Below are 13192 nucleotides of genomic sequence, written 5' to 3'. Positions count from 1 at the left end.
AATGGGCGCTTCAATCATTGTACTCACGCTCTTGTAATGGAAACAAGCCACAAACGAAAACTTCATGTGACCCGGCTGTAGAGTTGTATTATGGTCATGGCAGACCCGGGATGCAGTATTAACCTCACCCTTATCCCCTCGTTGGATCCTCAGCAGCGCGAGGTGGTCTCCGCCGACTGGTGATCAGCACATACAGCTCAGCACGTCACAAGTTAATCTCAGATGATAGGTTGCCGTACAGCCACGCCTCCGACATGTTTTGTCACATCGACTTCTTTACAGGATTGGCTGTTTGGCATGGCAACCTTCCCCTTATACCCCCGTACCAATTGCTGGCGGAAGTAATACTAAAGCACATGCGTGCATCCCGTGTCCCCGCAAGCACAATACAGTGAATTCACAGTATCAGAAAAACACAGAGATGCATTAAGTTAAAACATGTGATGCTTCTGGATACTACCGAAAGATTACTAAGCAAAAAATCTTTCACTTAAAAAGACTTTTCACTTAAAAAGATTATTGCAATCATTATAAAGTTATATATTGATGGAAAGGGGGGAGCCCAATCCTCACTTATATAAGCACCTAAAGGTATTAACCATGGTCCTCCTTAAATCAAATGATGAAATAATGTTAATAAAATTAACATGATTAGCCTATAGCCTCCGCTATAAATTACCTTAAATACTAATAGGTGCGTTAGAAGTGGTATCTGTGCAATGTCACAACATGATAATGAGGGTCAAAATGACAATAAAATGATAATAAAATTAAAATTAAAGGAATTAAAGAGGATTTTTTTAAAAAAAGGATTTTTTTTTTAATTATTAATGAAGCAATTTAAGTCCAACTCTATATTTAATTCTCTTGGCTGAAGACTTTTTAAAAGAAATATCCACTTAGTTTCTCTCTCTGAGAGAGATCTCTAACCTGATTAGATCCCCTCCATGAGGGGGAGACATGGTCAGTCCCACAAAATTGAAGCAAGGATGGGTCCTGATGATGTTTTTCCTTGAAATGTAGGGACACACTGAAATTTGTAGCCATTTTTTATGTTGGTTATGTGTTCTGACACTCGAACTTTTAATTGTCGTTTTGTTCTTCCCATATAGTGCAATCCGCATGGGCACCAGTGCAAATAAACTACATAGGTTGAATTACAAGCGATTAATTTATCAATCTCAAATGTTTCATTATCTAAATTAGAAACACTGGTAATTTCCCTATTGATTGTATTAACAGTCCTACAACAGATGCATTTTTTACAAGAGAAAAAGCCATTAAAAAAGCCAACATCTGCGATTCCATCACATGTTTTAACTTAATGCATCTCTGCATCTCAAGGAGTTTGGAGGCAAAAGGGAGCACGGAGATGGGTCTTAGGTTGTTAAGATTGGTGGGGTCCAGTGAGGCCTTTTTTGGTATGGGAGTGACTAGTGCATGTTTCAGAGGGTTGGGGAAGATGCCAGTAGAGAGGAAGAAGTTGAAGATATGAGTTAAAGAGTGTAGGATAGAGTCAGAGGGTGACTGTAGTATTTGAGAAGGAACGGGGTCCAGGAGGTTAGGTGGGCATTAGAAAAAAGTTTATTAACTTCCTCTGTAGTAGTTGGGTTAAACAAGAGTTTTGATTGTACAGGAGGACAAAGAGTGTAAAGTGAGGGAAATACCTGTAGAGGGGAGGAGATCTCGAGACAAATTGTCTCAATCTTATTTTTAAAGTGATTAGCAATCTCCTGGGCATTGAGTAAGTTAGTGGGTGGAGGTAATGGCGGACAAAGTAGAGCAGTAAAGGTAGAAAAGAGCTGATGGGGACTGTGTTAGAGGGTGTTAATGAGAGTGATAAAGTAAATCTGTTTGGCAGTGTGGAGACAGGAATGGTATATTTGGAGGGCAGATTTATATTGGCTTAAATCTTGCTGTGACTTTGTCTTACGCCACAGATGTTTAATAGCACGGCTCTGTTTTTTGAGGCTTTTGGTAATGTCTGTCTGCCAGGGTTGTAGCGGTCACGGCCTGATTCTGTGCGTAGTGAGGAGGGCCAAGGTATCCAGAGTGGATGACAGTGAACTGTTGTAGATAGAAGTGGCCAGGTTGGGGTAGGACAAGGATGAGATTTTGGCATAGAGACAATTTGTAGCAGAAAAAAAGAACAGAAGGGTAAAGATGGCGAAGGTTTCTACGACTAATTGTTTGGTAGTTGGAAGGCAAAGAGGAGGAAGACAAGGATTAAAACTAATAATGTGCTGATCAGAGAAAGGAAAAGGAATGTTGGAGAGGTTGTGTGGAGTGCATAGGTAGGAGAATATGAGGTCAATGCAGTTGCCAACAGAGTGAGTAGAAGCGTTTGCCCATTGTTTCAGGTCAAAAGAGGAGGTTAGTTTCAGAAATTTAGAAGTAGCGGTTGTGTTAAGATTAACAGGGATGTTGAAGTCACCAAGAATGATTGTTGGGCTTTCAGAAGAGAGAAAGTAGGGTAGCCAGGGAGAGAAGTTGTCAAGGAAGCTGGATACCGGTCCAGGAGGCCGATAGATCAAAGCAATTCTCAACGAAACTGGAGAAAATATACGAATACAGCGAGCTTCAAATGAGGAGAGGGACAGAGAGAGGGTGGTGGATGAAGAACCTCAAAACTGCTCTTTTTTTGTTTATAGCGCAAAACATAAAAACCGCAGGGGTGATCAAATACCACCAAAAGAAAGCTCTATTTGTGGGGAAAAAAAGGAAATCAATTTTGTTTGGGTACAATGCTGCACAACCACGCAATTGTCAGTTAAATTGATGCAGTGCCGTATCGCAAAAAATGGCCTGGTCATTAAGGGGGTAAATACTTCCAGGGCTGAAGCGGTTTATGAGTGAAATAAGGAATTTGACCCCTTCACAAAACATGACTTCGTACTTGGTGGCAAAACCCATCTTGGCAAATACAGAGGTCAGACATTTCTTGTAGTAGGCCACCAGGTTTGCACACATCTCAGGAGGGATTTTGTCCCACTCCTGTTTGCAGATCTTCTCTAAGTCATAAAGGTTTCGAGGCTGATGTTTGGCAACTCAAACCTTCACCCTCCACATATTTTTTTTTTATGGGATAAGGGTCTGGAGACTGGCTAGGCCACTCCGGGAATTTAATGTGCTTCTTCTTGAGCCACTTATTTGTTGCCATGGCCGTGTATTTTGGGTTATTGTCATGCTGGAATACCCATCCATGACCCACAATCACCGAGGGTGATTGACAGTTATTTTGTGTTTTTATCATTTGCGAATAATTGCACCAACTGTTTTCACCCTCTCACCAAGCTGCTTGGCGATGGTCTTGTAGCCCATTCCAGCCTTGTGTAGGTCTACAATCTTGCCCCTGACATCCTTGGACAGCTCTTTGGTCTTGGCCATGGTGGAGAGATTGTAATCTGATTGATTGCTTCTGTGGATAGATGTCTTTTATACAGGTAACAGGAGAGTGCTCCTAATCTCAGCTTGTTACCTGTATAGAAGACACCTGGGAGCCAGAAATCTTGACGATTGATAGGGGAGCAAATCTTCATTTCACTCATTAAAATGCAAATCAATTTATAAAATGTTTTTGAAATGCTTTTTTCTGGATATTTTTGTTGTTATTCTGTCTCTCACTGTTAAAATAAACCTACCATTATAATTATAGACTGATCCTCCAAAAATTAGACCCCTTGGTGGGTGGAACCGTTACATACGGGGAAGACAAACGCAGCCTTTGACCAGGTACTTGACACATCTAGACCCCCTGGCTCTAAGCTTACTCACCCGCCTAAAAGAAGTCTCAAAATTGCCAAACTGATTTTCCAGTATGGTTTAGCTGATGCCTGGAGAGAGATGAGCCCTACTAAACGGGATTACATCCACTTCTCGAGCCCACCCTAGGACTGACCATATCTTCTTACCCACGTCTCAAATCCCAGCTATAGCAAGACCTTCCATTAGAGATACGGTTTGGTCAGATCATTCTATAGTACTGCTCACACTGCACAGAAGTTTCAGGCACCAGGCATCTCCCAATTTGAGAATAAACGAATCAATTCTCAGTGACCGGATCAGAGTGATGAAAATTTAGAAAGCTATCAAGTAAAATTTTCTCCTTAATAATGTGGAGTTGGTGTCCGCAGAAACTCTCTGAGCCGCACATAAATCAATGATACAAGGCAAACTTATTCAGATTACTACACAGGTTAAACGGGAGAGGTTAGTTGACATTGAAAGACTGGAGAAGGCATCCATAACCATGCGAAACAAACACAAGCGAGACCCTACAAGTGTCACCACAGATCAACTAGATGCAGCCAGACTTTCTCTAAATCTGACTGTTACAGCCAGAGCAGAAAAGAACATTTGTTGGAGCGGGGCTAAATTATATCACCAGTGCGATAAAATAGTCCCAATGTTGGCCTCTAAGCTATCACCCCAGGTACGTACGCACTCTCTGCCTAAAATTCGAGTATCAGGAGGGGTCCCTACACTAAACATGCGGCGCATTATGGAATCTTTCCATGCATTCTATGAGAAATTATACAGTGCAGGTAACAATGGAAACGTATCCCAAATGACCTAATTTTTAGACTCTCTTTCAATCCCAGTACTGGAAGATCGACATTGGGATAGATTAGAGGCCGTCATATCAGAGGAAGAGGGTGTTGCTAGTCATTAAAAACTTAAAGCGGGGATCTGCCCCTGGCCTGGACGGCTTCTTTATAAAACGTTTGCACCGCATCTAGCGCCCCACTTAACTCGCCTCTTTAACTCCAAAAGCAAGGGTGTACCCCTTGATAGCCATCTCAATTCAGCCTTTATATCTGTAATCCCCAAACCAAATAAAGATCAGGGAGAAGTGGTAAACTATAGACCTTTTTCCTTGATTAACAATGACATGAAGAACTTGACCAAAACCCTTGCAAATAGTATAGCCACCTTTATCAGTCTGTATGTTAATATGGACCAAGTCGGTTTTATCCCGGGCAGACAGGGTTCAGACCAGATCAGAAGAGCGATCAACATTATCTCCCTCCTACAGACGGGAAAGAATGGAGGAAGACATCAGGAGGGCTTGCTTCTGTCGATCAATCTCCAGAAGCCTTTTGATTCGTTCTCCTGGAATTATCTCTTCATGATTATGCGCCGCTGGGGTTTTGGTCATAACTTCATGGGTTATTTAAAAGCTTGAGTTCGCCTCCAGGGATATTATTTGGAGCCTATCAAGATTGCTAGAGGAACTAGACAAGGCTGCTCCCTTTTGCCCCTAATGTTTGTAATACAAATTGAAACTCTGGCTATAGCAATTCGCACCCATCCGGATATCAAATGGATCTAATGCGATTCACAAACACACGTTTGCCCTATTTGCGGATGACTTGTTATTCCTGACATTACCGGTCATCTCTCTCCCAAACACCTACAAACTGCTGGAAGATTTTGCTAGGGTCTCAGGCTTACATGTCAATCTCTCTAAATCTCAAGTGTTAAACATCTCAGTTCCGTAATCAGCAGCGGCACATCTAAGCAGCTCTTTCAATTTTGAATGGAGTGATTTGGTTATACGCTATCTAGGGATCAACCTCTCCTCTAGGACTGAACAATTGTATTCAGCTAACTATCCCCCAATTTATAAAAAAAACTAGAAGCTGATCTTAAGGGTTGGGCGCTCCATGAGATATCCTGGCTAGGCAGGATAAACTCAGTTAAGATGACACTACTTCCTAGATTGCTCCATCTCTTTCGCTTCCTCCCAATCCCAATCAGAAAGGATCACCTATGGAACTTTTAAAGGAAAATAATCAATTTCATCTGGGGATCTTCTGGACACCGCTCATCACGACAGGTGCAATTCCGCCCGAGGTCCCAGGGAGGGCTAGGGGTTCCCAATTTACTGTGGTATTACCAAGCGGCACGATTGGCTCAACTTTCGGTCTTATACCCCTGCATGGAAAAACCTGATTGGGTGCAGGTAGAAACGCAAACAGTTCCCACATATACGCTAGATTTCCTGTACTGGTGCCCTCCTAAGGATCGTCCACCTATTTTGTCCCCAACATTATCCTACTCCATGGCACTGTGGGATGACCTGAGAGGCCTCCCCTCCTTAACATCTGAAATGCAACCACTAGTGCATATATTTTACAACTCCAAATTCCCCCAGGAATGGTCATCAGGGCCTTCAGCTGGTGGTTGGACAAGGAGTTATACCACATTGGACACTTCCTCACTCCTCAGGGACCACTCTCGCTTAGCTACTGTAAATGCAAACTGGAGATGCCTCCATCCGAGAGGTTTAGGTTCTTGCAAATATCTAATTTTCTGCATTCTCTATGGAAGAGTAAACCCGACCCCTCTCCCCGAGATTAACGGCATACGAGCAGTGGTAAGGTTTGGAACAAGAGAATCTGGATGCCGCACACTAGCTATGAGTAAGCACTCAAACTAGAGTGCGAAACGCGTCAGTGGGTCTGTACCATCTGCCTGATTGTCCTGTATTTTTGATGATCCCATTTTTACAATAAAGAAGAATTTTCAACTTCATCCAGTGTGCGGCATCCAGATTCTCTTGTTCCAAACCTTGCTTCAATTTGCATTTAGCCAGCACCTGGGACTCCCCCCCTCCTCTGAAGGATCTACTCAACACACACCTGGGAGCAAGTCTACCTGAGCGGTGAACCACCTTCCCTGTTTTGTCTGCATACGAGCAGTGGTGTGGTCAAGCCACAGAGAAGAGGGGGGATATCCACAATCTACTTGTCACTGGCCTCTGACAGCTCCTAACTGCCAAATATGCGGGCATGGGAGAGCGATCTTTAGGACAGCTGGGATTTTTTCGCTCCACCAGGGGTCTGTATAACATTTCCCTGATGGAAGCAAACCTCAAAGTACTAACAAGATGGTACCTAGTCCCAACTAGGCTTGCCAAAATGTTTCCCTCCTCCTCCTCTCAATGTTTCAGACGCTGTGGCATAAGAGGGTCGATGATACATACATGGTGGAAATGCCAGAGGATTAGGGGACTTTGGAACAAAAATTCAAGTTAGACTTACCGGTAACTTGTTTTCCAGGAGTCTTTCAGGACAGCACCTGGGAGAGTTGCTCCTCCCACTTGTCGACAGGAAACACACCTCCATCAAATCTTAAAAGGAGGCTCCTTTCCACATGTTGCCAGTAGTAATAGAGAACCTCCGGCCCAAGCTGGAACACATAATCAGAATATGGTTAGTCACAGTATAAAATCAAACAATAAGGGTGGGTTGTTGCTGTCCTGAAAGACTCCTGGAAAATCAGTTACCTGTAAGTCTAACTTGATTTTTCCCCAAACGTCTTTCAGGACAGCACCTGAGAGGAAACCTAACTAGGGAGGGACCACAGCCTGCAGGACCTTTCTGCCAAAAGTCTTATCATTTGCTGACAGAAGATCCAGTCTGTAATGATGGACAAACGTTAAATAACTTGACCATATAGCCGCCTTACAAATTTGATCTGGGGTGGCACTAGCTTTTTCTGCCCATGTAATGGCCTGAGCCCTGGTAGAATGTGCTTGAATCCCCAGCAGTGGAGATAGCCCCGACAGAGTAGGCTGCCAGAATAGCGGATTTAAGCCATCTAGCAATTGACCCCTTTGATGCTTGGTGGCCCTTCTTTTTGCCTGAAAAAAGTACAAACAGTCTGAAGACTTAAAATCCTTTGTCACTTCAATGTAATGTAATAGAGTTCTTCTTACATCCAAATTGTGAAATTAGCTCTCTTTTTCCCCCGAAGGGTTTGAGCAAAAGGTTGGTAGGATGATCTCCTGCGATCTGTTGTGAACTGACGCTACTTTTGGTAAAAATCCCAGATCTGTTTTAAGTATAATCCTATCTGGGTAGATGGATAAGAAAGGTTCTTTAACCAATAGGGCGTGCAGTTCACTAATTCTCCTTGCCAATGTGATTGCAACTAGAAATAAAGTCTTAAAGGTTAGATTTCTTAGAGATATTGCTTGTAACAGTTCAAAAGGTTCCTTTGTGAGGGCTTGTAGGACCACTGATAGATCCCACTTGGGAAAGTGCTCAGTTGGAGTTGGTCTAGATCTAGTAATTGCCTTAAAAAAATCTTGTGCTCAGAAGAGACTGGTCTCTCCAGAAAAACTCCCAAATGCAGCCACTTGCACCTTAAGTGTGCTGACTGCAAGGACCTTGTCTGCGCCATTTTGTAGGAATTCCAATATGAACACCAAATTTTCTACACTTCTATTTCTTGAACGACACCAGGAGTTGTAGATCTTCCAATATTTAGCATAAATGCTACTAGTTACTGTCTTTCTACTGGAAAGTAAAGTGGTTACTAAGGATTCTGACAGACTTTTGTCCCTTAACAACTGCTCCTCAGATACCAGGCGGTGAGGCTTAGTCTGGCCACATCCAGGTGATGTATCGGACCCTGCAGAAGTAAATCTTGTCGGAGAGGTAGCTGCCAAAATGGTTTGACTGCCATCTGCAGAACGTGCTAAACTAAGCTCTTTTTGGCCAGAATGGAGTAATCAGGATTACGTACACCTTTTCCTTTTGTATTTTCCTCAATACTAACGGAATTAGCTGGAACGGGGGAAAGGCGTAACCCAGATGAAAGTTCCAAGCATGTGCCAAGGCATCTATCCCTTGAGAACTGTTGTTTCTGTGAATGGAAAAGAAAAGCGGGAGCTGTGCATTTTCTTCTGACGCAAACAGGTCCACCTGCAGATGGCCCCAGGCTCTGGTGACCATTGCAAAAATTTCTGGATTCAAGCTCCATTCTGCCTCCTGAATTCTTCTCCTGCTCAGAAAATCTGACACTACGTTTAGTGTGCCTTTGAGGTGGAATGCAGATAAGGACAGCAAATGATTTTCCGCCCACTCTAGGATCTTTGATGCCAGCAACTGGAGAGTTTTGCTTCTTGTGCCTCCCTGCTTGTTCAGGTAGGCTATGGAAGTGACGTTGTCTGATAGAATCTGGACATGGAAACCTTGGAGGATTGGAGAGAAGGCATCCAATGCTAAGGCAACTGCCCTTAGTTCCCTCCAATTTGAGGACCCTTTTGCCTCGGACCGAGACCATTCTCCCTGTGCTAAGTTCTGATCCATGTGGGCCCCCCATCCCCACACGTTGGCATCCGTCGTCACCACTTTTTCTATTGGGAATGACCATAGTAGGCCTATTGACAGAATTGCCCGATTTCTCCACTACCAAAGCGATCGTTTGACTCTGGTGGGAATCTTTACCTTTGAGTCCAGAGATTCTGTCCTGTGGTTCCATGCCTTTAGGAGGAAACTCTGAAGAGGTCTGAAATGTAGCCTTGCCCATTGAATGGCTGGCATAGTCGAGGTTAAAGTTCCTAGGTCTGACATAACCCTTCTGACTGACATTTCCTGATTTGTCTGTAGCATAGCTATGATATTTTGCACTTAGATTTTTTTTTTCTCTTCTGGAAGAAAAATTCTTTGCTTCACTGAGCTTATTTGGTACCCCAGAAATTGTACTTGTTGAGCTGGATTGAAGTTTGACTTCTGAACATTCACAATCCAACCCAAGGTTTCTAAATGACTGCGGGCCTTGCCCAGGTCTTCTAACAATTTCTCCCTGAAAGGGGCAAAGAAGAGCAGGTCGTCCAGGTACGGGATTACTGTGACTCCTTGAAGGCGGAGAGGTGCGAGGGCTTCTGCCATCACCTTTGTAAATATTCGCTGGGCAGAAGAAAGGCCAAAGGAAAGGGCCTTGAATTGCAGATGTAGCACCTCGTTCCCCATGTTTATCGCCATCCTTAGGAATTTTTGAGATTGAGGGGCTATAGGGATGTGCAGATAGGCATCTCGTAGGTCAATCGATGCCATTAAACATTACTTGGTCAATAGGTTTCTGACCGTGAAGATAGAGTCCACACGAAACCTCTTGTATAGGACTGATCTGTTTAGTGGTTTTAAGCTGAGGATTAATCGTAAACTTCCGGATGTTTTTTTTATCAGAAATATATGGGTATAGAAACCCTGATAACGTTCCCCGAGTGGTACCCGAGTAACAACCCCTTCTTGCCTTAGATCCTTTAACAGGTTCTTCATAGCTAGGGCCTTTGTTGCATCTCTTGGTAGGCTTGTTACAAAGTACCTTTCTGGGGGGTGAATCGAAAATTCTATTTTGTAACCTTGGGACAGCATGCTCATAATATACTGGTTTTCCGTCATGCTTGCCCAATAGGGAAGAAAATTTTGAAGCCTTCCTCCCACTTGTAACAGGCTGTCATTGTGTTTTGCTGGTTGAAGCAGGAGGATGGAAAAGGACCTTTCCTTTGCCTTTTCCCCTCTGCCCTGACCAATTTTTTTTTTCTGTTGAGGTTTGTTAGTTTGTTCCTGAGCCCTTTGAGGAAGAAAAAAAACTTTGACTGGCTGTTTCTTCTTCTCGACAGGAAAGGACTTCTTTTTATCTGCAGTTTTGTAAAGAACTGAATCCAAATCGGGGCCGAATGATAAGGCCCTTCAGACTGAAGGCTGCATCAAGTTTTGGAACTTTATTCCAAAGTGCCACTGGGTCTTCATCGAATGGGAACCTCCTTTTATGGGCCCTCGGGAAGAAAGGCTTTCTTTCTGGTTCAGCCCATTCTTTCCAAATTGTCTCGGTGATTACTGCACGGACCGGAAAAGTACGAGTCCTGCATACACCCTGTCATGCAAAGACAATTCTTTTCGCTTTTCCTCCAAGCCCAAGGTAGCATAAATTGCCCTTAGTAAGCCGTCTACTTGCTCCAAAGACAAAATTTATATTTAGAAGGTGCATTTTCCACCTCATCCTTCTTAGAATGTGAGGGGGAATGTCCTTCCCAGTTATGAGGACCTACTTCAGCCTCCACTACCGGGACTAACAGTGAGCTCTGAGAGGTGGATGGCTTTGCGAGCGAAGATCGAAACGATTGAATGGTGGCATCCAGTTCCTTTTTGACTGATGCAATCAAATCACTGCATGCCAAAGAAGCCTCTTCCTTAACTAAAGAGTCAATGCATGCTTGACATAGTGTTTTTTTCCAGCCTTCAGGTAATTTTGCTTTGCATGAAGGGCATTTTCTTTTAACCCCCCGGGTCAGAGCTCTTGGCCTGCCAAACTCAAATCCCACTGAAGAGATAGAGGAAGCAAGATCTCAAAGTAACATAGAGCAGAACTCCCCTTACCTGGGTCTTGCTGATGCCGGTGCCTGTGCCTGTCCCACTTGCTGCAGCTCCCAAATCCATCCTGGTACTGCAGCGCGATGTATGTGGCTAAACGCCGGTTCCAGACTCCATTAAGCGCCTCTGAGCCAGACCGGAAATATAGGCACTAGTAGACCTGTTCCTCCCTCCTCCCCCTGCGCTTTACGGCGGAAATAATGCCATACACCGGCTCATAGGATCCCGCTCCACTTCTGGGTACCTCACTTCTGGCGGATGCAGTCCTCTGACTGCACATCCCAAGATAGAGGCGGCCTTCAAAGAAGCGGCCAGACCTGAAACAAAAAAAAAAAAAAAAAAGATGTCCGCTATCATCTGAAAGCAGCAACCCTTAGAGCAGTCCCGGCTCTCCCCGAGCACCAACGAGGGAGAAGGAGCCCATCCAACAGCTTCTGCATCACCCTGTGGAAATGGGAGGAACTGGCTCTCTGAGGTTGGGAAAGAAAAAAAATGGTGGAGCAGGGAGCTTGGCCTCTCAGGACAGCACCTTGAGAGCTCCTGACTCCCCACTAAGTGTTCCCTACCGGAGGAAACACAAACATTGGCAACATGTGAGAAGGAGCCTCCTTTTAAAGTTTGGTGGAGGTGTGTTTCCTGTCGACAAGTGGGAGGAGCCACTCTTTCAGGTGCTGTCCTGAAATACGTTTAGGGAAACTTTTCACTTAATTTGCAAAGTTACAGAATGTCGATTGTCCAAGTCCCCCTTAGTAGCTTTACTCAATTTCCCTGTACCCAAAGTTTCTAAATCTAACCAGAATCTAATCTTTATCTTTTTGGGAGCTAAAATTACCATAGCCCAGGATTGGAAACACCAAAGGTATCCATTGCAGTAGCTAAAAAGAAAATATCCTGGATAATGGCGCAGGAAAAAATGGCAAGCACTCTGTTAGACACAACCGGGAAATTTGAGGCAACTTGGAAACCCTGGGCGATCTATATGGGTATTCCCTGTAATGCGCAAAGCATGGCTTATGGTGGGGGGGGCGGTGGTTCTGAGGTGCTGGCTAATCCTTATTAATTCTTCTTCCCATCTTTTCTTTTCTGACTCTATAGTCCTTTCTCCCATATCTCCACTACTTCTTATGCCCTTTACACACGATCGGACATTGATTGGACATTCCGACAACAAAATCCATTTTTTTTTTTCCGACGGATGTTGGCTCAAATTTGTCTTGCATACACACGGTCCCACAAAGTTGTCGGAAAATCTGATCAGTCTGAAATCAGTGACGTAAAACACGTACGTCGGGACTATAACCGGGGCAGTAGCCAATAGCTTTAGTCTCTTAATTTATTCTGAGCATGCGTGGCGCTGATTACTGCTATGTTTGGAGTGTTGTAGTATGACTACTATTCTTTGACAATAATACACACTTTATGAGGATTACAGACATCCAAAGCTAATGTTTTCCACTGAAGCTCCATTGTTGACTACTCAAAATGTAATGTTTGTAATACTTTTCTTGTTCACAATAAAAATTATTGAAAGAAAAATGAAAGACTGATCATTTATCAGTGGGCAAACATACACAATCAGCAGGGGATCAAATACTTCCCTCACTGTATTCCAGATGAGGTGCCCCCTGTGCTCATTCATTCAGAGCTGTGTCTCCCTAATACAGGAAAAAAGCCTAAAAAGGAAAACCAATACAGCCACACCACATCTAATGACTGGTAAGCTGCAATATATTACATTTTTGGTTTGGGGTTTAATACCACTTTAAATTTCCATGACTCTGAACACCTATTAGAAAGCAATGCCATGTGAGTCAATTCATATACTGTACCTCTCGTATCCTCGGGTACCATATGTGTTCTGTGTGAAGCAGCTCTGTTCCGTTATAAATGGTTATATCTGCAACAGAAACAAAGCAAAGGTTAGCCCCTCTCCTAATTATGAATAACCTTTAATCTTCTTGCTGGATAATAAAAATTTAATTGGCCTGGGCTGAGAATATCCCCTCCATCCAAGAAATGAAATA

At 43.6% G+C, this 13192-nt stretch overlaps 1 protein-coding gene across 4 annotated transcripts in view; it reads right to left on the bottom strand.

Moving 5' to 3' along the window:
• Positions 1 to 13192, bottom strand: part of SLC23A2 (solute carrier family 23 member 2) — a 308554-nt gene that overhangs the window by 62512 nt on the left and 232850 nt on the right. For all 4 annotated transcript variants that reach the window (XR_012242995.1, XM_073622040.1, XM_073622042.1 and 1 more), the window contains one exon: positions 12998 to 13065. Coding sequence is in view for 3 of the 4 variants with exons in the window: in XM_073622040.1 (XP_073478141.1) it covers positions 12998 to 13065 (68 nt within the window). In the remaining variant the exon portion in view is untranslated. The remainder of the gene's footprint in view (positions 1 to 12997; positions 13066 to 13192) is intronic.

Source organism: Aquarana catesbeiana, linkage group LG03 (assembly GCF_042186555.1).
Source record: "Aquarana catesbeiana isolate 2022-GZ linkage group LG03, ASM4218655v1, whole genome shotgun sequence".
Classification (NCBI taxonomy): Eukaryota; Metazoa; Chordata; class Amphibia; order Anura; family Ranidae; genus Aquarana; species Aquarana catesbeiana.
Note: the sequence above shows the minus strand (reverse complement) of the source record. Positions and strands in the feature narration are given on the sequence as shown.